This window comes from Triturus cristatus, chromosome 11 (genome assembly GCF_964204655.1).
Source record: "Triturus cristatus chromosome 11, aTriCri1.1, whole genome shotgun sequence".
NCBI lineage: Eukaryota > Metazoa > Chordata > Amphibia > Caudata > Salamandridae > Triturus > Triturus cristatus.
The window spans coordinates 848,443,075-848,470,478 of record NC_140594.1 but is presented as its reverse complement, the minus strand read 5'-3'; the positions used below and the strand labels follow the sequence as shown (position 1 = coordinate 848,470,478).

Sequence of the window (27,404 nt, the reverse complement as noted above, 5' to 3'; positions counted from 1 at the left end):
GGTAATCCTTACATTCACTATCTGTGAACCGATCAACCATTCGGTTTGAAAAATCAGCGGCGACTAAGCCACTGGTCAGGTAGGGTCAGAAAGAACGAGGACCCGGGGATTGTCGGACTGCTCGAGCCAGGGACGTAAGGCAGCCCCCACTGCACCTAAAGTCTTGAATATTCGTGATTTACAACGTCTTGGAGGCGACTCGCCGCTCTCTGGAGTAGCCCAATCATAAGTAGCGCCACTGGCCACGGAAGTCATAGGTCAGACATACAGGCGTGGACACCGTGACATTGTGGTTAGAGGCGGGTTGAACGGATTTATTGTACGAGTTTTGTACTTAATGCTACTTTTTACTTGACTTAAGAACTTGCGCTCTTAGACGCCAACCGTAAGACATAGACATTCGAGACAGCTCAAAGTAACGCTCGCTGCGGACATCTACAGTCATCCTTTAGCCGTGCGACGTAACAAAACAAACTCCTATTAAATCCAGCAACAGAAACATCAGCCATCTAGTACGATTAACAACGTGAGTGGTGTTAGAGGCGCTATAAAGATATACACGAGCTGTGTTTGATGCATGTCAAATGAAGCATGTGAAAGACCAAGAAAACAGGACTTCCTTATAAAAGGCCTCACAAGGAGATATTTTTTCCAGATCCAAAAAGTGGAGAGGAAACTTAAACAGTGTTAATGTATGCATGTTTTTGAGATACCGCGTGCAGTTTAGTAAACATGCACCCACTGGGAGAATCCCGAGCGCTTGTAAGCGTTCATTAGTTAAGATGCGCCAGAAGTGGCAATTATTCCTAGGGTGGCATTTGACTTCAATCCTAATACCAATGGCACCCAAGCGCGTTGTGGATGTTTATGACAAGGCTACGTAGATCCAGGCAGTACACAACAACTAACATTAAAGGCTTCAAATGCACCCGATAGATACATCGGCCATTTTTAATATATATATATTTTTTTAAACATTCATTCAAAGGCGGATACCTTTAGATGCGCATTCTTAATCTCGCCCCAATTAGTCGTTCAAAACTATAGTTTCATCTTATTTTGAATGCTCCACAATGTTTTAGGTTGCATTACTTTCAAGCACCAATTCAGCCTAAATCACAAATATTGTGGGCGCCCAACTAAACCTCGAATGCAAACCAGGGGCGTAATGCAGGCCCCTTCAGGGCCCCCCAACCCTTCAAGGGGCCTCCATTTAGTCCAAGTTCAATGAATATCTATAAAATAGGTGAAGAGTGCCCCCCCCTTCCAGGTCTCCCATATCGGCGAGGGGGGGATGGAGAGGGGGTCATTCAGTGCCACCAAGGGGGGCACATATGGCAGGGCCTTCTTAATAGAAAGCAGCTTTCTAGACATATGAGCCCACTGACAGAACGTACAAACTTGCCAAGCCCACAATATGGCAGGCTTTTTGCAGTGTCACGTGTATCATGTGTAGTGCAGCTGGTCTCTGTAATACCAATGATCACTAAGGGTCGCCGTGGACACCGTGGAGCTATAGGTGTGAGATCACTATCACTGCAGATATAGGTGTGAGATCGCTATCACTGCAGATATAGGTGTGAGGTTACTAGCACTGCAGAAATAAGTGTGAGATCACTATCACTGCAGATATATAGAATGCCTCCGTGTTCGGTATACAAGAGTTTAAGCTATTGGCATTATAAATGACAATGCCTTTTATTTAGGTTTTAAAAACGAAAACAAAAATAAAAGGCATTGTCATTTACAATGTCAATAGCTCAAACTGGTGTAAATGCGAGACCTGTTGCATTGCAAATGCTTTTTATTTAAGGAAAATAGAAAGTATTAAAAAATTTAAAAAATGATCACTTTATTTAAAAGCAAATCACAGACATGGCGCAGCAGGCCACTCACTATCCCTGTGATGGCAGTGAGTCATAGTGGGTCACAATTTGGAACATACCACACAATATTCATGAGGTAGGTCAAATTGTGACCCACTACGAATAGGCTTTTTATGAACCGACCTATTAGTACATGGGTTGGTTCACAAAAACAGAATAGATCTGTTAAAAGTTGATGCACAATTTGCGATGATTTTTACAATCTCCATTATTTGCACATCTGGTCCTTTGTGAGGCAAAAGGAGAGGCAACTTGCAAGTGATCACAATACTTTAGGAGAACATAAAATGAAACTACTTCACTCTATAAATACTATAGAATGTTAACCACTAAGCTGCACCCCATACGTCCACTATTTAACATTGTGTCTTTCAGGAAGATAGAATTTTAGTTTACACCACTTTTTCTCCTCGTGAAGTGCAACTGAAAAGTAATTTCTTTTGCTCCAACAGGTCCACTATTTTGTATTACTGCAGTTTTAAATTGCAGATCAAATAAGTTAAACATTACTTAGCTGTACTAATCGGTTTGCAACTATTAGTGCTGTAGATTCACATGCTTCCACCCCATAGCTTTTGCCATTTAGTGCAGGGAGCGGACGTTGCAAGTCATTTTCTTTGTAGTACAGTTTCGAGGTGATTTGTAATCCTTCCCCTAAAACCCAAAATGCACCAGGGCATAGACTCCATCTAAATTTGTGTTTTCCCATGCAGATGAGAGTAAGTAGGTGGTATACTAGTGTAATGTAATGTACTTACGTGTAAATTAATGTTTAAGACGTCATAATGTGACCTGCATCCAGGAGAGTTTATGTGAAACTACAGCAAATACCAACTGTTACAGGCAAGCAATGTTTTCCGTTTGCAGAGCATGTGCTGCTGTAGGTCACATGCTTTAAACAGATTGAAAAGGTTTGCTATGCCAATGCCAAACCTACATTATATTTTGTGTCTGGGGTGCATTTCACTTGTTAAAAAGTAAGCCACTATGGATTTCCTAGGTAATATCCCAGTAACAAACCTATGCAGAGCAGCTGCATGGTCTAAATTATTCAAGTTACTACAGCCATAGGTCTAGTAACAGGTTTATGTTTTTTCGAGGCCTGGACTGGATATAAACTGTACCCTTATTCTGCTCTATGCTTTTTTATGGTGACTGCTTCCACCATCTAAAACCCAAACCCAATGGTGTTACTAATATAGTACAATCTTATGTATCAGTATCTGGGAGTTATTCTAGAAAGCACGCAACCATATTTTAGTCAAACTCCTTAAAATCTCACCACGCTGACTGCCAGAAAAGGACTGCTGGAAAACACGGTGGGAACATTTTCAAATACTAATCATGACTTTTCCAGGATGAAATGTTCAATATCAGTTACACTCTGGTAGGTCAAAGGGCCTGCAACCATGCCTGGTCTCTATTTTTCCCAAGAGGGCATTTATCACAAGTAAAAAAAAAACATGTCTGTGCCCTATCACATAACATGCTTACCTGTAACCACTGCTTAACTAAAATGTTCTGTTGCAGGTTACTTTACTGGGAATAATCCTGCCATCTAGTATTGGGCTTGTGTGAGAAAGTGCTCTTTTTGCATGGTTAGCCCCCACTTTTTGCCTGGTTTTGATGTGGTTTCAATTGTAGTGCACACTATCCCTGCCAAATAGGTCCCCTGTACAAACACAATAAGATAATGGACGGAGAGCTGAAACCTATCAGAGACTCACCACCAGTCACTATTAGATCTGGGTTAAACACATAGTTATTTAGCTCACTTCGCCACCCCAGTTCAGACCCAGCAATATGCAAATCAGTCTTGACCCTGATCCTCATGGGAACAGACCAGCCTGAACTGCAAGCATGGCCCTCCCTGGGCCGGAAACAAGCATCCTGGGACAGGTTTCAGGGTAACACTCCTCATTAGGCAGGCTAGCTTGAATCCAGTGGCAAAGCGAGCAAGGGACCCACGTCTGGGCATACCCAGCCAACTTAGGACGAACAAAGGAAACACAATAAAGATGATGGACGGAGCACTGAAACATTTCAGACACTCACCCCCACACTATTAGAGCTTGGTTAAATCCATCATTGTCATTTAGCTCACTTCGCCACCCCAGCAACCGGACGCCCTAGTGCCGCTGAGGGTGTAACTAGAGTGCATCCTTGACCCTGGGGGGAGACCCCTAAGTCTAGCCCCAGAACCTCAACTCCCACTACCAAATACTTCCCTCAAAACCAACAACACTATTTTCCTCCATAGGATAACAGTGACTATTTTTCTGTGAAAAGTTTAAGTGTGGAGTTTGAAAACCCAAAGAAATTCTTTAAAATTGTACAGTTTAACAAAAACGATTTTACTAACCTGTTCATAGGAAATGTCCCAGAGTAGTATCCAGGTATACTACTCTGAGTAAGAAAAGTAATCTCAAAAGTAACTTACCTGTAATCTTACTGAAAACCCCATTCAAAGCATTCTGAAAAGCATTGCATTATCAGTATCACTACTGAAATCAAATCAAAGTACATTTACAATTGCAACCCAAACTGTGTTATAATCTGTATATTTACTGCAAAGTACTTATCACTTACTTGTGCCAGGCTTGCTTGATTCTAGGATATAAAATACATTAAAGAATATTTTTGATACAAAATAATTGGTCTGAAGTACAGTCTAGGAGTGTGTGAATTCATTTGCTGACAGTGTGTACAACAAATGCTTAACACTGTCCTCTGATTTTTTTTGCAAAAACATTTTTTATTGCATTACTCAAACACAATTGACATCCACAATGTTCATCTGGCCAGTGGCCGCCATCCGCTTATAAAATCACATCCAAATACAATCTGGGCCACTTCCACCCACCAATGCGCCGTCCCCAAACCCTCCCCTGAAATAATACAGCCCCCCCCCCCACCCACATGTCAGTGTGCCGGGATGACTACTACCAGGATAACCTCTCTCAGAAGGAGCCGTATTAAGAGCCATGAGCCGCCCCCCCCCCCCCACCACAGACAGGCCCCAGGCAAAGAGGAAAAGGAGAGCCCCCGGCCCCCATGAGCCAAACAGCTAGCCTCCCCCACCCCTAAGTACCTGCCTGTTGCTCCAGTGCCGCAGGGCCTCCCTCCCCCGCTGTTCCCCATCCCTGGAGATCAACCACTAGTGCTTCCCACGCCCGAGCCATGTCCAGAGCCTTGTCATCGTTTCTCCTAAGCGCAAGCTGCAGCCTGAACGTGCCCTCGCTACCCGCCCACTTGGTAAATGTCGCTCTCCACCTCGCGACGCTGGGACCCGTCCTCGACTTCCAGTGGAGCGTAATTTCTCGCATGGCCACCACCAGCCCCAGGTCGCAAAACTTGCTAGTGATTTTCGTGCGCGGCGTGTGTGGAAACCAAAGCAGCAAACAGACTCCCATCTCCACCCGCAACTCCCGCCCTGTCACTTGGGCCAGGCATCCGACGACCTCCTCCCAGTAGCCACTTAAAACATCGCAGGACCAAAACATGTGTTTAAAGTCAGCCCCCTCCTCTCCACAACGAGGGCACTGCGGCATGGGGCCCCCAAAATACTGAAACAATTTAGCCGGCGTCAGGTATGCCCTATGCAGGGTGAAATACTGCACCAGCTGAAACCGGGCGTTAAGCGTGCTCTTCCAGGCCCGTCTCTGAAGTGCAGGCCATGTCAGTTCCGGGATAGGTTTTCCGATATCGGCTTCCCACTTATCCTTCAGCGCAGTCAAAGGAGCTAGATGTTCCGTGGCCATTCTGTGATAGAGGCAAGTAATGGCCTTGAATGTGCCCGCCGCCATGACCACATACTGACAGCCGGCCGCCGTCCGCGGTTCCGAGAGCCCCACTCCCCAGTGCTTCTGCAGCGCCGCCACCAAGGCCGCGTGGAGGAGATAGTCGCCCCTCGGAATCCCGAAGGAGTCCAGCAGCTCCTGGAATGGCCGAAGCTCTCCATTTAGGTATAGGTCTCCCACCATCTGTATCCCTAGATCTTCCCAGCGGGCCAGCCCCGACCAGTCCCCGCCGTGGGGGAGGGCCGTGCACATACCCAAGGGGATCTCCGGAGCGTAAGGGCGAGCAGCGCCGGCCCTCCGCAGGCTCCGGTTCCAACACAGCCGGAGCGTTCGCTCTTCGAGCGTTAGTTGTGACAGCTCGAGTCGCTGTTGGAAAACGATAAAGGAAAGCACGTGTCGCGGGATCATTCTACCCTGCGGACCCTCGGGGCCTCTAAATTCCCGTGCCACTGCCTGCGTGAGCCATTGTAGCTGGGCAGCCAAATAGTACCACTCGAAATCAGGTACCGCAAGCCCCCTCTCGGCTCTGGGCCGGCGCAGCGTGGTCAGCGCCACCCGCCGTCTGCCCGCCCCCCAGATAAAGCCCGTAACCATGGCCGTAAGTTTGCGGAAGAGTGACACCAGCACCCAGACAGGGAGTGTGCGGAAAAAATACAACAGGCGTGGGAGCGCCACCATCCTCAGCAGCGCCACCCGCCCGGCCACCGAGAGCGGGAGAGTGCTCCAGAATCCCATACTGCCCGCCAGGCCCGCGATCGCCCTCCCCACATTCCCCTCCAACAGGTCGTGCTGGGTGCGATAAATGCGCACTCCCAAATACGGCAGACAACTATCCGCACAGCGGATCGCCCCCAGGGAGGGGGGAATTCGCTCCCACTGAGTAATGGGGTAGACGCAAGTCTTGTCCCAATTGACCCTTAGGCCCGAGCGGCGCCCAAAATCCTCCAGTAGCACCCTAGCGCCTTGAAGGGCCCCCTCCGCGTCAGCCAGGAAAAGCAATAAATCGTCCGCGTAGAGGGAAATATAATGGGTCTCCCCCCACAGGAGCAGCCCAGCATACGCGCGTCCCATTCGGGCATGGGCCGCAAGCGGCTCGATTGCCAGGGCAAACAGCAGCGGCGATAGCGAGCAGCCCTGCCTCGTTCCCCGACGTACAGGATAGGGAGCCGAAATCGTGGTCCCCGTTCGCACCCTAGCCACCGAGTTGGTATAGAGCAACCTCGTCCAACGCACGAACCCATCCCCCAAGCCAAACTCCTGCAAGACCCTAAACAGATACGGCCACTCCACGCTGTCGAAGGCCTTCTCCATATCAACCGACAGGGTCAAGGCGGCTGGGTAATCCACGCTGTCCACCTCCATGACCTGCAACAGTCTCCGGATACACGTCGACGTGTTCAACACTGTCCTCTGATACTGCCTTACTGCTCGATCACACTACCACAAATAGAGAGTGAAGTAGTATATAACTTAACCTCTGCCTACCTTTGGGGATCCACCGGACTGTGCACACTATACCTCACTTTCGTATAGTATATACAGAGCCAGCTTCCTACAACATGGTACCCTGCCTAGGTGCCATGCCAGCCAGCACTGCCTGGAGGTATAGGTAAGTCACCCCACTAGCAGGCCTCACAGCCCTAAGGCAGGGTGCACTATACCCCAGGCGAGGCACAGCTGCATGAGCAGATGAGCCACTTCAATATTAGGGTCCATTCCATAATATTGTAGTCCCATCTTGAAGTTGGGGAGACCCCTACAATCAGGGCTAGGTCTATGCCCTTCCCACAGGAGGGTGGCATAATAGGGGGTGTAGCCACCGCAGCCGAGTTGCCCATTGGCCCCATCTGCTACTCCACTAAAACTCCCCTAAATGTAGTATTTAGTTGACTTCCCCAGACCTAGAAACTAGATCTGCGTTGACTTGGAAAGAAGCAAGAAGACAACCCTGCAGAGAAGACTGAAGACGATGCCTCACTTGGCCCCAGCTCTACTGGCCAGTCTCCAGCTTCTGCAACATGTCTTGCCGCCACTGACCTCAGAAAACCCTGGGAGGACTGTTGCCTTTGAAAAAGACTGAAATCTCTTGTGGACAGCGGACCTGTTCAGAAGAAACAATTGCCAAGGACTCCGGATCCGCGTCTCCTGCCACTCTGCACCAGACGCAGGTGGCCAGAGTCTGATTGGTTCACCTGTGCAGTAAAGTCTCCCCAGCAATCAGGACCCCTGCACGAGAAGTCCATGGGCCTTGGTGAGCTGAACGGAAGGTACCCCTACGACCCTCCACATCTCTACTTACCTCTGCTGTCATTGGTCTCCTTCCTGCAACCTGTTTGCCAAAAGAAGAATCTCCATTGCAATGCACTGGGTGCACCACACCGAAATTACACCTTGCACCCAGCCAACCCTGAGCCACTGGTAGTGTATGTTTGGTGCTGCTTTGTGCCCCCGCCCACTTTTTTGAACCGCAAGTTGTGCCCCTGAAATTGATCCACTTGCCTGCAAGCAGTGTCTCCATTGAAAAGCATTGGGTCAAAATCAGACTTTGACCTCGGCACCCGGCTGCACCCGTGCCACTGGTGGTGCAGTTTTTGTAGTCACCTGACCCTTGCACCTTGCTGATCTAGGAGCCCGAAGACTGGATTTGTAAGTTGGATACTTTCCTGTTTAACCGCGACATTGTTTTACCCATAGGATAAAATTGAACTGTTCTGAAAAGATTCTAAGTGTCAATTTTTCAAAGTATAAAGTCATTTTATTTAAAAACTTACTTATTGTGAAGACCTTGGTCTTAAAATAAAGTACAAAGTACCTTTTTCTAAAATTGGTGTGACCCTCCTTCTTGAGTCGTGTGTCCATTACTGGTCAATGTTGTGCAATAAATGTCTTACACTCTGATGTGTTACGCCTAAGGCTGCTCGCCCATACTACCACTAATAGAGCACTTAGTGTTTTACATTGAGTCCTGTACACTTTTGGGGAGCCCCTGAACTCTGTGCACTGTATAACCACCCAGTGGCATGCCATCTACAGAGCCAGCTTCCTGCAGTTTGGAATGATACAAAGTGTTTCTGACACAGTTTGTTTCCAGACTGTCTAGAAAGACTCTGCTATGGCACCTGATTTCCCACAAGTATCTTCCCTGCTGCAGTCAACAGCTCAGGGCATACCCATTAAAAGTCAAACAAACAACACATGTATGTTACCAGTTTGAGCTTGTTAAGGGCCAACACTGACAAAGGCCGTACCGGTTTATGAATGCTACAGACAGGCAGAATCTTAGGCAGAACCCCCAGCTTTTCTGCAATCTAGCAAGCACCTACCAGGTAAGATCACATTGGGGGGGGGGGGGGGTCTAAACCAGTACTCCACTACCTATCCCCACAACCACATCAGACCTAGACCACACAGACACTTAAGACTACATTCTCACAACACAGAGCCAAGACACAGGGACCTAAACAAATTCTTACACAACTCACCCTCAAATTATCAAACACACATTCCAACTCATGTTCGTTAAAGCACATTCTGCTGTAGTCCACGCTTATCACCTATCACGTTTTGACACACTCTTCATGACAGAAATATTATTCATCTCCACTTCCCTGCACAAACTTGTTCCCACAGGCTACAGTGTCCAGCGTGTGGCCCGCACACTTAATAAAAGGAAGAGGCCTTGCAGTCCTCCTGTTTCCAGGCACGCAAACATCCCCCAAGTCCATGGAACTCCTAAAATGCCATTTCACGTTCTATACAACTGTTTCCTACCTTTCTTCTCATCTACAAACTTGACTGATAAATTCTCTGACCTCCTCACCACCTCATCCATACCAAATGCCGAAACCTCACTTCTGGGCTACTACAACCACCCTAACATTAAGAGGGGGGGGGGGTGGGGGGGGGGGGACACAATAGGTACGCTTGTCAATCTCACTGAAAAACTTGACATGGTTCAGCAGGTCACCCAACTAACAAACTCCAAAGCCTACATCCTCAGACTCATCTTCCCAATATCACCAATCATCCAATGCAAACCATCCATACCCTTGGACTGGACTGACCACCTAGACATCTACATCTTCCTGCTCAGAGTACAACCCAACCAACAGATCAAGATTAAATGAAAGGAGAACATCAAACCTCCACTGACAACCTAAACCTCAAACTCATATCTCCCCTTCCAAACTCCATGGGAGGCTCTTCTACACAACTTACACACTTTCCTGGAATACCAAGTGAATACCCACGTTCGAACAAAAACATAGAAATGAAAGCCAAAACCTTTGGCATCCTGGTAGTACGAAGACCTCACGGACAACAAACTCTTTATCAACAGGCAAGAGCAAAAATTGGAGAAAAACAGTATCACCGATGGACTCACACTACTAAAAGTCCCTCCATGCAACATGCAGACCACGGATCACAAACCAGTTGTTAGAATCCCCGGTTCCCTGGTTGGCTGAGGTAGGTACCTTAGGCCAAACAGGGACCCACGAGCCCCCAACGTTGGGGAAAGACAGGTCGCCTCTAGAGATAGCCCCGGCTCCACCCCCTTGGTAGCTAGACACGGGCAGCCAGGCCTATCTTCAAGGCCAATGTGTAAAGTAATTACGCTCACAGCAACCCAATGATGATGCCACAAATAGACTACACATGAGTTTCATAGAAAAACAAGTATATGTTTATAAAAAGATATAAGATGCGACCACACAATACTAAACCAACATATTGGTTGGGGTAAAGCTCCCCATGGCCTATTACTATTGAGCTAAACTAAACAATCCTATGTAATCCTAATGTCGTAATATGCAGTTCGTTATGCAACACTGTTACTGGAATGCAGTGCGTAATGCAACAACGTTGTAAACTGCTATGCCCCTGTAATGCAATGCGTACGGTCCCCTTCAGATACTCGGTTAGGAGAAAGCAATGCAAGGTGTAATACAGTTATCAGGCAGTACGTTATGCGAAACTAATGCAATGCAGAACACATATCAGGCAGTTCGGTGTGCAACACTAATGCAATGTGTAATCCGATAATCCGGCAGTTCGTGATGCAGGACTAAGACAAGGCGTAACACATCTATCTGCCAGTTCGTTATACAAACCTAGTGCAATGCGTAACACACCTATCAGGCAGTTCGTTATGCAAAACTTATGCAATGGGCAATACGACCAACAAACAGTTCGTTGTGCAGAAATAAGGCAATGCGTCATACAATCATCAGATACTCCGTTATGCAGGACTAATACAATACGTAATTTACTCCAGCACCGTTCACGGTGCCTTCGGTCTCTTCGCCACTCGTGATGGCTTGCGGTTAGTCTCCGGCCACATTTGCCCCCCCCCCCCCCCCCACCCACACACACACACACACACACACACACAGGTAAGATATAGCATAGTGAATGCAGCTTCGCACTCCGGCCCGGTGCTGCCACTCCATTGGCACATGGGTCGCGAGCCGAAGCAGATGCTCACGCTGCAGGACAGAGAAAGAGGTCGAGAGAGTCTACCTCCGAGCCCGCGTCCCAGGAGTCGACACACGTTACCTGGGGGGCGCGAACCCACTCTCCTCTCCTCGTCCAGCGACTTGGGTCTCCGATGCAATCTCTCTGAATTTCCGGGCAACGGGAAGATTCCAGGCTGCACACTACACCCGCATTCAGAGTCAATGAGACTCACTTGACTTCGGGTGCACGATAACCAGACAACTCCTCACGAGGGTCTCAGGCTGCACACGAAACACGCATGCAACGTTGGGGAGACACACTTGATCTTCTGGTGCCCACGATCACAGGGCACAAGTTGTGAAGGTCTCCAGCGGTAAAAAGCACATGCACAGCGTCGCTCGAACATGCTTGATCTTCGGGTGCCCCCGATCACAGGGCACCTCTGGCGAGGGTCTCAGGCTGCAAACAGCACACGCACACAGCGTCGCTGAGACACACTTGCCCTTCTGGTGTGCACGATCACGAGCCAATTCACGCGAAAGTCTCAGGCTGCACCAAGCACATGCACACCGCGTTGCTGAGACTTACTTGGCTTTCCGGAGCACACGTTCACAGGACGATTCTCTCGAAAGACTCATGCTACACCAAGCACACGCACACTGTGTCGCCGAGTCTCGTTTGGAACTCCACGTGCCCAAGATCACAGGGCACAACTTACGAAGGTCTCAGTCTAGACAGAGCACACAGCGTCTCCGAGAGTCTCCTCTGGAAACTTTTGTGTTCCTGTGTTTTCAAACAGGGAGCCAGCTCACCTCAGGCCCTTGGGGACAGCACACCGCAAAGTCCTCCAAGCAGGGGGACACTGCACACCGCAAAATCCCTTTAGCCTTTCCTTGCTTGAAACAGCAAACTGCAGGCCAGCCCCAGAACACACAGCAAGAGCAGTCCTATCCATCAGTCTCTTCAGTTGTTTCTTCCTTGGCAGAGGTCCTCTTGACCATGAAGTAGCTCCAGTCTTCTTCACACTTGATCAAGCCATTCTTCAAACTTCAGGGGCTTCAGCTCGCATAGTCATACCCCTCAATAGCTTTGAAGTCATTGTATTACAGGGGGCACTGACCGCTGCTCAAACCAGTTCTGGGTGCCTTCCTACCAGTGACACCTTCTTCGTTACATTAATGGGGTCTGGAGTCTCAATCACTCAGCAGGAGATGGGACAATTGTTTTATAGCACCAGCCCAGGCCTCTTCACCTCTAGGGGCTTCTCTTCCCCCTACACTCCAAATGCAGGTCAGCCTGTGTCGTCTCACCTCCTCCTCTGGGTCATGACATTCCCCAGATCAGATCACTTTAAAATCCAGCCAGTCAATCCACAACCAGGCAGAGACACACAGAAATGTTTAAAGCACAAAAACCCAGCCACTTCTGAAAGAGTGACTTACAAACACATAATGCAAAAACCATCTTCATAAAAAGATGTGTTATTGCGGGGTGAGTTCAGGCATACTAAACTTCACCTTTCCATCTTAAGTCTTTGGGAAGATAGGCGGGAAAACATATTAAACAGCCTTCTCATTCTATTCTAATGGGAAAGATGGCCTTTCAAAAGTAAAAAACGAAATGGTGATTATTTCAGTGTCAGGACACGACACACACCTTACGTCATGTCCTACCTTTCACATGCACTTCACCCTGTCCAGGGGGGACCCTAGACCTACCATAGGGGTGTCTTAGGTGCACAGAAAGGGATGGGTAAGGTCTGGCAAGTGAGTGCACTTGACAGAATAACATGGCAGTTTCACCAACTGCACGCAGGTCCTGCAATGGCAGGCCTGAGTTCCCTTTTTAAAGCTACTTGAGTGGGTGGCACAATAAGTGCTGCAGGCCCACAAGTAGCATTTGCATTACTACCCCTGGCACACATAGTGCATTTTACTAGGGACTTCACTAGTAATACAACATACCAATTATGGACAACCAATTACCATTACACTGTAAACAGGAAGCACTTGCACTTTGACACTGTTTAGCAGTGGCAAAGTATCCAAAACATCAAAGTGTCGAAAGAAGAGTCCGAACTCTCATTCAAATCATAAATTGCAGGTTGTGCGAAAGACATGGTCTTCTAGGCCTGCTCCTCACTGTCCCTTGCCAGCCTGTAATAGGAGAACTATGAAACAAGGGCAAACAACAGCAGTGGCTTCGGTTCAGTACGGGAGCAGCAACTTTTTATTTGTCAGAAGTGCTCGAGTTCAACAGCATAAGTACTTCCCTGAGAAATCTCATATATATAGCTGAAAGCTGTACATCAGCACCGCAATTCGCAACCACTTTGTTGTATTGACCGATACCAAAGTGAAGGAATATCAGTTTTAGCCTGTAGCACCTTAGACTCATACGAGCGGGACAAAGGAAAATGGAGCTGTATTGTGCACATACAGATGCCATGAATGATGGCCAACATATTTTGTAGAACGCCATGTTAGTAATGAGAACTGTAGGAGGTACTGGTCAGGCATTTAAAGCATTTCAGATCTGCGACTGGTGCATATTACATTCTTTTTTAAATGCAACTGTTGGGCTAACCTATGAACCTCTTACTACACAGAAACAAAATTGGAGGTCTCAGCCAGGTTCTCCATCCCAAGCAACATGCCATAGGGATACAGTGAGTACAGAACCCAGACAAAGTACTTCTTTTGGGTAGGCAATAGACGAATCGGAGAGAAAGAGAAAAATCTAAATGAAGGAGAGATGTTTCTTCATTTCCCCTTTCCTTTTACAATTTCTAGAGAAAATCACCACCATGTCATTTAAAATTGCAACAATGTTTTTACAATACATACAAAACGAATGAGAAGTATGAGAGGCTTTAGAATTGGCCCCTTACCTTTGTGCTCATGTGATGTGATCTCTGGACTGGTCTCGATAAATGCCCAGAATTTTTCTTCTCCTTCTTCAGCTAAAAATTCACTAATACAAAGAAAAAACACACAATCAAAAGAGTCATTAAACATAGCAGAAATCATTGTAATGCCCAAAAAGCCATATGAATATTCATACTGGGTTGGACTTATTTTAATTTTATATGGAGTTGTTATATAGTTTGACTATAGCTCCTAAGATCAGCAGTGTGCTTTTATATAAGCACAGAGGTCATATGCAAGTGTTTGCATAGTATAGAAGTACAGATTGGCATTTCATAAGGATTGTGAATAAAGACGGGAATATGTATTCAGTGTGCCAACAAATATACACATGAAAAACTGGACAGAGGGGGAAAAGGTAAAAGCGGGCCAGACAGATCAACTTAGGGGTGCCAAGAGATGAGGAATCTTTAGTGTCTTCCTGAAGAAAACGAGCAAAGGGCAGTCTCGGGTGCACTGAACGGGGTAGGGGCTCCTACCACCGTTTATCATTACTGTAGATCTGGCCCCAAACATTTGGGGCAGGTCTGGATAGTTAAGATGCTAACAGAGAAAAAAAAAAAAAAAACAAGGATTGACTGACGTGAGAGGGCTATCATGGATTGCCTCCATAGGAAGATTGATAAAATTGGGACAAAGGTCAAAACTGTGTAGAGCAGTTTAGAGGTCTGGGTAACTAGATAGCAGGTATGAAAGCCTCCACATCTTCATTTGGAAAAGAGAAAAAAAATAGAAACCTTGCGTTCCAGGCCGAACAAACATGAACCAATCATCTATTGGCATACATGCAACAATGTGTGGCCTCATCTATTATGAATATGGAATATTGCCTGGAGAGGCTAGAGAATTTTCAGAAGTTCGCAAATTTAATAATGCTGGGATGGTAAGACCTGGATGGGCAGGGGTGATCTTCATTCTTCACTCAAGATCTTCCTCTGCCACTTAGGTCTAAACACAAAATTCCATATGTTCATAGATGACGGCAAACTTTTTAAGGGTTATATTTGGAGTGAACTGTATTGCCGCACCACTGGCTGGTCACAAACTAATGTATCTGCTAGTTCCAATGAAATGCAGACCTAAATTATAGCTAACAGGACTGCTAGGTCTGTGTGTTGATTAATTTAAAATTGCACTATACAATATGATTTGTTGCCGTGATTATTATAAGGTTTTTTATCCACATCTTCCTAAAGTCACTTTTTTCCTCTCTTTTTTCCTGTTTTAGTTTTTGGGATAAGTTGCTAGTTTGGCAATAAAACCTTGAATGTTAGTTTTAGAGAAAAAAAATTAAAGCTAATTTTATTAACTTCTTTTTATAAAGAAAATGTTTTTATGATGGACTTGTAATACAAGCAACTCAAAAATGCACATAACCCTTGGTAATCAAGCAGTGGGGGAAAGTTGATCAATATTGTTGCGACACCTTACAACCCATGCAAAGCACCAAAATAGTGATTTGTCTTCTTGCTTGTCCACACCATATCCCAAGCATTCCTAACCCACACCGTCTCAATCAAACAGGCATCTACAACAAAGGCTATCATATCACTTTACACAGTACGACAGGATAAAAATGAATGCCAATTAAAGCTTTCTGTCTCAACCAAACTTTATAAGATTCAAAATACAGAACTGGTTGCATGTTTTCTTACCTGGCTTCCAGCAGCAGTGGTGTAGATGCCCACTTGGTGGTGAGAGACGTGGTCACAGCTTTGGAGTCTGCCATTGCAGTAGAGACATACAGACAGATGCCAAAGAATATAGCAAGACAATCCATCTTCTGGCACATAGCTGAAAGACAAAAGACATAGAAAACACACATTGGCTAGTAATCTAATTTGAGGGATCATGCATTCCTCTTTTAGATGATTAAAAGAAGAGGATAGGAAAGTTAATTAACCAAGGTGATGTAAAGCATCTACCTGCCTTGAATTTCTTCAGACTTGTTGCAGTTTTTATTTTATTTTAACTTGAATACATAAACAAAACTTTTTCTTTACAAACAGGCATGCTGTACCCACGACCCCAAATACCATAGCACAGCATCATGAAACATGGTGGAATGAAGTCATGACAGTACTCTCCAGTAAACAAGACGAGAGATACACGCTTAGAAAAACTTGCCAATGTGTCGCTGAACTTAAATCTTGCTTACTCAAATGTAGTCCCAATTTTCGTTATCTGATCAAATCATGGGACAAATATTCATTTATTTACATACATGTTGGTTGGTGCTTCAGAGGACTTCAGCTACACAATAAGAAAGAAAACACTATGCACCAGTCAGGGTTATATGGAGTAAGCACATGAGAAGATCAAGTAATAAGAATGAACATCCAAGATATTCTGAAATCTGGCCAACCAGATGGACTATAACACACAAAGGAGTAGGGAAATTATAATCCAAGGGTGGCACATGCTTTGTGAAAAAATACTGCCCTCACTCACAAAATTGTGACAGTCTTCAATTTTGGGCTTGCTTCAATACACCCCTGTACAGACCAATGCCTGGGGCGGAGCAAAAGGGAGGGGAAGACAATACAAACATAGAAGTTGGGATCATCGAAAGAAAGGTGTAGTTTAGGTTAAAACTAGCTCGGAGGTGTCCCCTTTCGACAATTTATTCCTGGGCCCACCAGCTAGGTCTAATGAGCTGATCCATGTAGGGGGCATAACATTATGGTGAAACGGTCAAGATGAATCCTTTGCATTTTAAGTGCACTGGGAATTTTGGTTCACCACAAAACCACTCCCCTGAATGAAATTAACATGAATCTAGATGGAGTACTTTTTTTGGTTGGGCGCCAACCCATGAAACTGTTTATGAAATACTTATATTGTCACAAATCCAGACTATCGGATTGTCTGGAAACCGCTGAAGATTTTTGTTGCACCCTGGAAAAAGTTCCAGTGAATGCAAGTAGGCAGGGGAAGTATACAGTATGTCCATGCAGGATGTTGGTAGGAGAGGTATGGCCCAGGGGGTCAGATTGTGCCCCGAAACATAAAAAAGCCTTTTAATTCATAACAGGGTTCACAGACCAAAACTTGGATTCAAGGCATCGCTGTTAGCGAATTCATTTCAAAATGTGTTTGTTGTGAATTAAAAACATAACAAAAAAAACAACTCAAAATGCATAGTCAAACACTGTGCGCAGGTAGTACTATCAACATGGGGCTGGCGCAGTGCCTGGCCTAGGCCTTGCGCCTACGCCATGCTATAGGTGGCTGAGGACCGTACAAGGCCACATATATGCAGCTCAGCACCGCCATCCAGAGGCAGCTGTGCACGGCCATTCAGATGCCTCAGCACAAGGCTGAAGATTGTGCACAGCAAACCCTGGACACAGGACCTGAATGCAGGCCAGAATCTGACAAGCCAAAGGCTGCCGCAGCTGATCTGGTGGAATGGCAGCTGACAGAGCATAGCTGAATGCCATGGGCAGTGGGCCTGCTGGCGATGGTGCTTGCGCATGGCTGGGACACAGGCCAGACCCTGCGCCAAGTGACCTTGAAAGCACAGGGTCACTTTAAAACTACTATACCTAGAGGTGTGATGCTTTGTATCAAAGTTTTCTTTTGTTGGAACGAAACATCTCTGACTGGGCTGGCTTACTAAGGACTTTGAAGATGTAATGAGTGGCATCCTGCATGAGGTGGAGCCGTGCACTGGAAGAATAACAATGAACCATTACTTATGCATAACTTATACATTTCCTTTAGTTTTACCGAAAATCCTAATTCTAAGGGAATTAAAAAAAACATTTTTTTTTTTTTGTGGCTTTCAGAGGTATCAAAACAAAATGTTAATATCTACTGCCCAACAAGTGGAGAGGAGGCGGGTTGGTAGAAAGTGGAGCCTTACAAAGGGAAGAATGTTACCGCCAGAACCTCTCCCCTAAAAGGGCACAATTGAGGTACAGGGAGATATGCATCAGTCTACACTCAATCTCTTTCCCTACACATGACCACATCACTGGTGATATAACACATAAAACTCTGGACAAAAATAGGCATTAACAGACTTTCTTCCCCGAGATCGCCAATTCAACGCATGGGCATACCTACTCACACACATACCATCTAATATTAATGAGTGCAGCTCTGGTCAGCCACCCCTTTTCCTTTTCTCTGCTTCACAAGGGATAGACATCCCTGTCTGGGGGGGGGGGGGGGGGGGGGGGGGGGGAAATTCCTAATTTATATGGGCCGCTTCATTGATACAGTTACTGATATACGGATAGGCTCTACAGAATTCCACAATACTGTCATGCACGATGCTGAGCATTAATTGGGAACTGTAACTTACATGCACACCATGTAATGATGTACAATGCCGCAATCTTGAGCGTACTGTATGAAACATATGCATTGATACGTTCTCACTTCTGTTAAACCCAATAAAATTTGTAATTAAAAACAAAAAAAGTTTGACCAATCATAACCACAGCTCAATGCTAAAAAAATTCAGTAAATATATAAATATTACACATTCTGTAATATATAGTTTGATAAAAACGTTTGCGCCCTCCGATAGAATTGCCTGAAACCTGGTGAACAATTAGCCAAGAGAGTGGACCCTACACCCACTGTGCACAACCAAAGACCATGTACAGTGGGCTCACAAGTATGGGGCCCTACGCTCAGAGCCTCCTGCAAATTAAAGAAGGCTGGGAACAACTACCTTGGTTGCACAATGGCTGGCACAGAGCTTGATCAGTGGTGGGACTTTCTGACAGAAGACTGATGCACAGGGCAATGTACATACACTGTATAACTATGGAAATCGGGCACAAAATATCATTAAAAGAAAATCACTGAAAAATGTTATCAACGATAATTTACGTTTAACAGAGCAAGAGATTAACTTTTTTTTAAATGTTTCTTCAGTGAACTTCTGAGGGTTTTTTTCTCCCAACATGGCATTATTGTTCTCTTAAGTAAAAAGAAAAAATTGCTAGTTATCCATAACTATTTTCCAATGAATTGCTCACCACTTCACAAACCATACATGACATCACAAATTACATGAATACAAGTACATAAAGAGATTTGAATACCACAATCATAATTTTGAAATAAGTTGTTGTTGTTGTTGTTGTTGTTAACTGGTTGTGGAATCAGAGAAAAGTCTAACTAGCCTTCAATCCAAAAGGTAATACGTGACCCGTCCTGGTCCTCGGGTCTCCTGTGATATTAAAACGCGGTGCCACTTGTAAATTCAGCTGCAGGCGCCGGTTAAACACAGAGTCTACGTGGGGCAAAAACGGCTGTGATAAGCCTGCCAATACGTCAGTCCACACCCAATTTAATTGGCAATTAACCACATAGCAGCGGCTTGGTGACGTCGTCACCGGTGAGACCAGGGCTGTAGTGTGAAGCGAGGCGGTGCAACGTTCGGTGCTCACAGGTCACGGTGCAGGCAGCAGCATCTTCGTTGCTGAAGCGATGTCGTTGGTAGACCCAAGAATGTCATGCGAAGCTGGGCGATGCTTCGTATGGTGCCCACAGGTCGTGGTGCAAGCAGCAGCGTTGGTTGGCGATCCTGGAGTCGATGGCGCAGACATCGGTGGAACGGGGCTTCAGTGTGGGACGGAGTGATGCTTCATGTACCACACGAGGGGAGTCCACAGGCCACGGTGCAGTCAGTGGCGTCGATGTCGGTATGGAGCATCCTCGTCTGTGAAGCCAGAGCGGCAATGTGGAGAGAGGTGCTGTGACCACTGGGCACAGTGCAAGCAGCAGCTCGATGGTGGCGTCAGTGAGACCAGGGTTGCGTTGTGAAGCGGGGAGATGCTCCAGGCAGTGCCTTCAGGTCACGGAGTCAGCAGCGGCGTGGTTGAAAGCGGCATATTTGTTTTTCTTCTGTAGCAGCAAAAAACGCACAATTCTCAGTGCTGTTGGCAGATGAACCTGAAGTCTTTGATGTTCCTGAGAATTCCAATGGGAGGTAAGCTCTACTTCAAGCCCTTGGAGAAACTCAGAAAATAAGTTGCAGAAACTTCAGTTCGGTCCTTTCACTACCAGAGACAAAAGCAGCAACTGCAGACCAACCCATCAAAGCAACACATAGCAAAGGGGCAGTACTCTTCCTGGCAGGTCCTCTTCTTGGCAGGTTCTTAGTCCAAAAGGAGTTCTAAAGTTATGGGGTTTTAGGTCTAATATTTCTACCCCTTTGAAGTCTTTGTTTAGAAAGTCTCTCTGGCTCAGCAAAATCAGTTTGATCTTCCCTGGCTTAGCCACACTACAGGGGGTGGAGACAGCATTGTGCACCTCAGCTCCCTTTATGAGAGTGTCTGGAGTGAATGCACAAACCATTCCCTTTCAATCTAAAACCAGAAATGATCCCACATGCAGGCAGAGGCACAAGATGGTTAAACAAGAAAACGCCCACTTTCTAAAAGTGACAATTTCAAACACACAATTTAAAAATCACCTTTATTAAAAGATGTGTTATTAAATTCTGAACATAAACTCCATTTCTATTTTTCTCAATTGAACGTTATACTTGTAAAATGTTACAAGGCAGCTCCAATGATCCCCTATGAGAAATACAGCCTTTCAATAATAAAAAAACAAAATGCATCGTATCTCCCTCTCAGGACATGTAAAATACCAGCACATGTCCTACTCACATACACTGCACCCTACCCACAGGGTTACCTTGGGTCTATCTTAGGGGTGACATATACAATAACAAGCATTTGCAATGCAATCGGTCTCGCCTTTGGGACCTTATATGTATTTAGCTATGCAGCACATTAGCCTGGGTGCTGAAACATTTAATGTTCTTTAACATGGAGGGAAAGTAAGCTCCAAACTGCATGACACGCCAGGTATGGGAACACATGGAGAGGAATATTGCCTTTCAGCTGGAAATGGTATAGTCCATAGCTCTGTTTTTAATATAAAATCAGGGCCTTCGGTGGTCATATCACTGAAAATACAAGATTTGAAAAAAATATTATTGTCTACTGTTGCTTGTGGAAAACAATTTCTATGAACTGGAACCTAGAGAATGAAAAGTGATTCTGGTATTTTACTGACCTCTGCTGGTCGTTTTCTATCCAGACAGTTGAATAGAGGCAGTTGAACAGAAAACAAAAGTCCCTAAGTGGAAGCATACAAGTCCTAGGGCTGATCTCCAGAGCCCGCAAAGTACATACACATATAAATAATACTAAAGTATATACAAGAGGTCTCGAATGCTCGACCTAAAAAAAGTTATGTAGGCTGTTGTCTCTGCATTGTAATTTGATCCGAGCATGATCCATAACGCTTGAGGAGCGGAGGCTGTTTATAGCAGGTACAAAAGGTCTACCATTACCCGTCACTGGCCAAAATGTACTGTGCTGTTGAAACCCAAAGTGAGCAAATTCCTGTCCTGGACTCTTAAATTTAGCACAGCTGTGTATTTGTGGTCTATTTCTCAGCTTCGAGTCTTGGATTGTCTTTGTACAGGGTCCGTTGTATAGATGTTGGGCATGATAGTGGAGTCAGGATCATTTCATCTCAACTAAGCAGCCACAAAGGCAGGGTCCACGTTGTTCACTCACCGAGTTTGAAAAGAGGAAAACAAGCGTTCCGAGTCATCGGTCACTCTGAATTTGTTTTTTGTACTGAATAAAAGACTATATCTTAGTTTCGTTGCAGCCTGGGGGCGGGGCTGAGGCTGTAGTTAATAGTACATCGCATTACAAAGGACCCGACCCCCCCCTGGGAATCCTGGTAACTGATCTCCTGGCACTGCAGAGGGCACATAGCGCTTCGAGGCTACTCTGGGGTTCTAAAATCTGTCTGTTCCCTGAAGCTTTCTTCTCGGCTTTGTTACATGATGAGCAAAGATTGTTTAAGAAGAGCAGGTATGCCCCTTCCAGTTAAGTGTGGTGTACTTACCTTTCTTCCTCAGTCGCTCATTGATCTCTTTTACCGTTGTCCTGAAGGAAGGCAAACTACACTGCTTCCCTGCGTCACTCTGAACGTAGGGTGCAGTGGCAGATGGAATCCGTATTCCGATTAGATCAGCCAATGTCAGCATTCCACAAAGATCCTTTTGGGAGCTGAAGAAGAGAAAACTGCTCCTTCTCTGGATGTCTTTGATTATCTGAATACTCTATATTCATATTAGGTTATAGTTAACCAAGCAAAATGTATGCCTCGTTTTTTCTGTTAATGTATGTACTTGCCCTATGAAGCTTTACTGGGTATGGACTTTTCTCCTTCCCGTTGTGCTACGATATAGAAAATGAACTCAATGATATGGGCTTTTACTGTTTTGATTTTTAGCCACATTACAGTTACTAACCTATGTTTGTTTGGCTATTTTCTCCTTTTGTTTTGCTCTTCTGGTTTTAGCTGTGCCTCACTTTACCTCTTTGGATTATATATCTATCCTATATGATAGAATATATAAAAATACCTTTTGGCTGTTTTTGTGGAGGGTTCTTTTCTTTCCTTTAATAAATAAGGATGATTGCGTTGATTTTACCTATTCGCGATTTGAAAGGTGTTATTGTAACCTTTCACTTATTAGACACTTGAATTTAGCACATAAGTGGCCACTACAATATGGCGGTTCCGATTTTGCTGTTGTGAACCTACTCATTGTAAGACTTTGTAATTGATGATACCAATATTGGGAGGTTTATAAACTTATTCTCATATTTTATAAAAATAATATGTACAGTTCGCTGTACTTTAAATGAATATTCGTTGAAGTAGCAAGGTTTCTTTACACTAACTTTAAATTACGCTCCAAACTGACCACTCCAATATGGCGGTTTGTTGAGTGTCTCCGCTTACGTGGAGCAGTCCCTTTTCTCTTTTAATGTGAGACCACCTGTACGATGTTTGGCGGCTACGGATATTTAAACCGAGGAGACGATTACCCCGGTTTAATTCTTTTTCGGTTGTCACACTGTTTGGAGTACTCTCCCCATTACGAGGTAAGATACATAGCTGTGGGATTGTAGAGTCTCCCATTTGGCATAGCCTCTCGATAACATTCTTAATGACTCGCACTGGACTATAACATGCTCTTCTTTTTTTGCCAATGAGTATAGGCATACCTAGACATTAATTTATATATATTTGGCGAATACTGATACATATTTAAGCCATTTATATTGGCGTGTTGGATGCCTTTTTCGTTATGTATAGATCTCTGTGGCGAAATACAACAGTTGGCTGTGAATTACGTCACATATGGTGATTATCTTTGGCCCTTACCTTGCTACATCGTGGAGTTTTTGAGTAATGTGCACTGTATATGTATTTTTTTGTCTTGATTTTCTCTTTATAAACATAGTAAGCTTTGGAGGATGATACGGATAGTGTGCGTTATCCTTCTTCCTTTTTCTTAGATACTTGTGCACATTATATACTGATGTGCTGAAATAAGATGCGATTGTAAGTTTCCTTAAACAAAATACCCTCTTTAAACAGTCACTTTTAGTTTTCATTTGACTAGCACTTTAATGAGTGCTTGATACACTCTTATTTTAGGACCTATGCAGACCTTTTAATTGACTTCTTGTAACAACATTAGACGAATATTATCCAGCATTTGAAGATAGAAATTCTCTGAGGTAACATGGACTTCTGTTACCCTGCTTCTTGGTTGTTGGTGAGGATTATTAATTCCCACACGATTTGGGTGTTCTATGTGGCATACTGAGAAGAAAGTTGTGTCATTGTCTCCTTAATGATATTATGATGACCATTTTCGCATGCATCGCGATTGCTTTATTTTTCTGTTTATATTTCACTGTAACACACGTCCTAATAATGGTGTGGTTTTTGGTTCTTTGACAGTGAGCACCTCTAGAGTCTTTTTTCACTCTCCCCCCCCCCCCCCCCATCACGGATTAGGGGTCTTTCTGGTTTCATTCTTTGTCTTTGCTTATTTGAATCTTCCTGATAGAATTTTTTGTATATACTGTATATTGCTTTTTCATCTCTATTGACTAGTGGATGATTAACGATAGCAATATAAGATCTGATTATATGTTTTTTATTATCATTATTGTAGCCCTGAGGAAGTCAATGGGTGATAAACCCGGGACGAAACACGTGTTGGATGGCTACCCTTTGATTATACCGATTGTGCTTTGTGACGCTAGAGAATCATCATGGAAATAAAGAAGATTTTGAATACCTAAGGATATGGACTGATTTTCTGTGGAGATATTTTTGAGATAGATCTCTTGCTCTGGAATAGGCCTTTGATTTTTATCTTCTGTCCCTGTGTTTTTTGGACACAGACATTTGGGTTACGTGGGTGGCCGTTTCTCTACTGTTCCCTCTGAGCATTTATTAGATACCTTCCAAAGATTATTAATGATGGCTCTGCGCAAAGTTTGAACCCAGCCACGCTTTTTCATTGTATATCATTCCACAAAGAGTGCTAATAAAGCAGTAAAATTGAATGAAAGCCCCCTGCCACAGCAGCAGAGCCCCCTAACCAATACGGAAAATTCTGTACTAAGCACCGCGCGACCTGTGGCGCGAAAGCGAACTGAGGACACGAATAAGATGTCATCTGCAAGTTATCCACAGTACTGAAGCTGTACTCATGTACACTGACAGGATTAAAGGACTCGCCATTACTATTTTCACTACAAATAGTAGGGTAGTTTTGAACAATATTAAAGCTGCACCACATATCAAATTGTAATCAGGACAAATCAAATTGTTCAGTCTGTATTGTGAGAATATAAAAAAAAAAATTCTTTAATATAATGGAATTAAAATGGCGGCCACGTTTTCGTAAATTAGTGTTACAATTAATCATGTTGTGTGCGCATGATTACGACGCACAGGTACGTGTATTTAGAATGACGTTGTCCGCGTTTGAGAGTTTATTTTTAAAATATAGTTTGCGCATCGGTCCATCTAGTAAACTGGCCGTTATGATTTTAATTATCTCCTCTTTTAATAAAATGGGATTATACATATATGTTTAGCTCGATCTTATCACATATTCCAAAATGGCGGCGACGTTTTCGTTAATCAGTGTCACAACTAATTACATTACGTGCGCACAATTATGACGCATAGTTGCGTGTATTTAGAATGAAGTGTTCGGCGTCCCGGGTTTCGAACCACGGGCGGGAACTAGAGTTTCGGAAAAGGAGTAGGGACTATTGGACCGTACTTTCAGGTACGGTCGGCGGGGGGGGGGGGGGTAATCTCCCTGCCGCTCTGTTTGTGGGGTCGCTTTGAATGTTCGTTGGGTTTGCATTTGGTTAGTGTCGACGCCGTACCGCTTGTATGTTCATGACGTTGACGGGATTTACTCTATAGAAGTACTGTTATTATTTTGATGCACCAGTCATTTTCAATTACATTAGTGATGCAAATTGTATTATTCCATGGACTAATCGGCCCAGGTGTATGATTTATATCCCTCTGGGTCCAGTGGCATGTTGATTAGCGTTCTTTAACTGTTTTGCTGGTGTATTGTCGCTATTTCTTGAGCGAACATGACGTTATTATATCAATGATGACATATTGGTGATTGGCTGAATGAACCTTTTTGCCATCTCATTATTTTATTGAGAATAACTTGGGGTTATTAATATGGATATATTGAACATTATAGTTTTTATACATATGGTTTTGATGTGTTTTGGATTCTTGTAGGATCGGTGGATGTCCCATCGTATACTTATATTGGGACTGTTCCATGTGATTATCATATCACTCCTCTGATACCTGCCTTTCAATAATAGAAAAGAATACTGTACAATCATGAAAGACGAACAAATTTAATATTACAAGGTGGATTGAATAGCGACGTGGGCATACAATAGAAGTAGGCTTTCTTACATTATTTGTGGCCGGATGTCTCACGTTTTTGATTAAATCTTAATTTCTCTGGAGTGCAAGTTGGGTTATACATATCCCTTTATTATTTTTTTCAAATGCAGACATCTGAGTACCATCTCTAAGGAATATTTTGAATTGCAATTATACTTCCATACAACTGTCAATACAGTTGCTGACACTCTAATTGGTATGTTATTTTACTATATACCTTTTTCGTTTTCTCATCCTGGTTTCCATTGTAGGGTGTATGAAATGGTTTCTTTTCTTTTCTTCTTTCCTGTGGTAGTATTGGGCTCTCTTATGATCTTAGTTTTTTGGTTTAACATACGTTGAAATACTCATGTCAGTCAGTATATTATTACTTATGGTAATGAGTAAAGAATTTTCAATCTCTGTCTAGATTATCAATGAGAAGTTTTTCTGGGGCGTAGATGTATATATGTCTTAGTATGTAGTGACCTTGGAGATTTAGGATTATATTTCTTTGAGTCTTTAAATGGATATAGGCGCTCACCAATTGTTCTTGTATGTCATTTATATATTTTGTACAATTACCCAAAATAATTGTATTTGTGTATTTTCGTTGGGGTTATATAATTTTACAGAATTTTGTTCACTATCTGTGGCATGTTTTAGTATATGGTCAGACACATGGAAATTTCGTGCTTTTTTTGTATGACGCTTTGGGATGGTGAAATTCTCCCAAATAAGAGAAATAATTAGGAACAATTTTGTGATGTGTGTACACAATTCGTATTGTTGTATATATATTTTATGTCATATGTTGTATATATTGTCGAATATTATTTGTATGTTATTGTATGATATATGTATGTTTTTTTTTATATGTGTTTTTAAATTGCAGCCCTGAAGAAGTTCTGTTTACAGAACGAAACGCGTTGGCTGTGGTCTCTAAAAGGAATCAATAAAGAAGCAACATTATATTCTCACAATACGGACTGAATTTGATTTGTCCTGATTACAATGTGATATGTGGTGCAGATTTTATATTGTTCAAATCTATGATTTACCCTGAGGTTTAGGGTGGTGCTCTTGGACAGAGGGCACTTTTGAGGCTTGCACATGAATTTGTTAAGCAACATATAAAGCATTGGTACAATTTCTGAAGTTGGTGCCCTTGTAGGTGAATTGGTCTACTGTCCAGGTTTTTGTGTTAACAAATAGTAGGGTACTGGTAAGGACGGGTCTTTCACATACTGTACAGAAGCCGCACTAAACACCTCAAGACAATAGTCTTATTCTTATCAAATGAGCAGCGGCACAGCACCCATGAGAACCTTAACGGAATATGGGCGGTGATAGGGCCAAGCAGCAAGAGCTGCAGACTTTGGGGGACCAAGTTAGAGTGTCGACGTCGGCTGAGCATCCTGCGGTTCTGCGCACATCCCTTAATCTCCCGTGCCTGAAAAACATATACAAAAAAATTAACCTGGCCTTGGGTGATTAAATATGGTGCTAATGTAAATCGCTCTAATGCATTT

General features: G+C 44.1%; 1 protein-coding gene across 5 annotated transcripts in view; it reads right to left on the bottom strand.

The window, feature by feature from the left end:
- Positions 1-27,404, bottom strand: part of UGGT1 (UDP-glucose glycoprotein glucosyltransferase 1) — an 827,334-nt gene that overhangs the window by 782,097 nt on the left and 17,833 nt on the right. For all 5 annotated transcript variants that reach the window (XM_085634645.1, XM_085634646.1, XM_085634643.1 and 2 more), the window contains 2 exons: positions 15,726-15,864; positions 14,034-14,116 (listed from right to left, as the gene is read on the bottom strand). In XM_085634645.1, coding sequence (XP_085490771.1) covers positions 14,034-14,116; positions 15,726-15,862 — 220 coding nt within the window. In that variant the 5' untranslated portion in view covers positions 15,863-15,864. The remainder of the gene's footprint in view (positions 1-14,033; positions 14,117-15,725; positions 15,865-27,404) is intronic.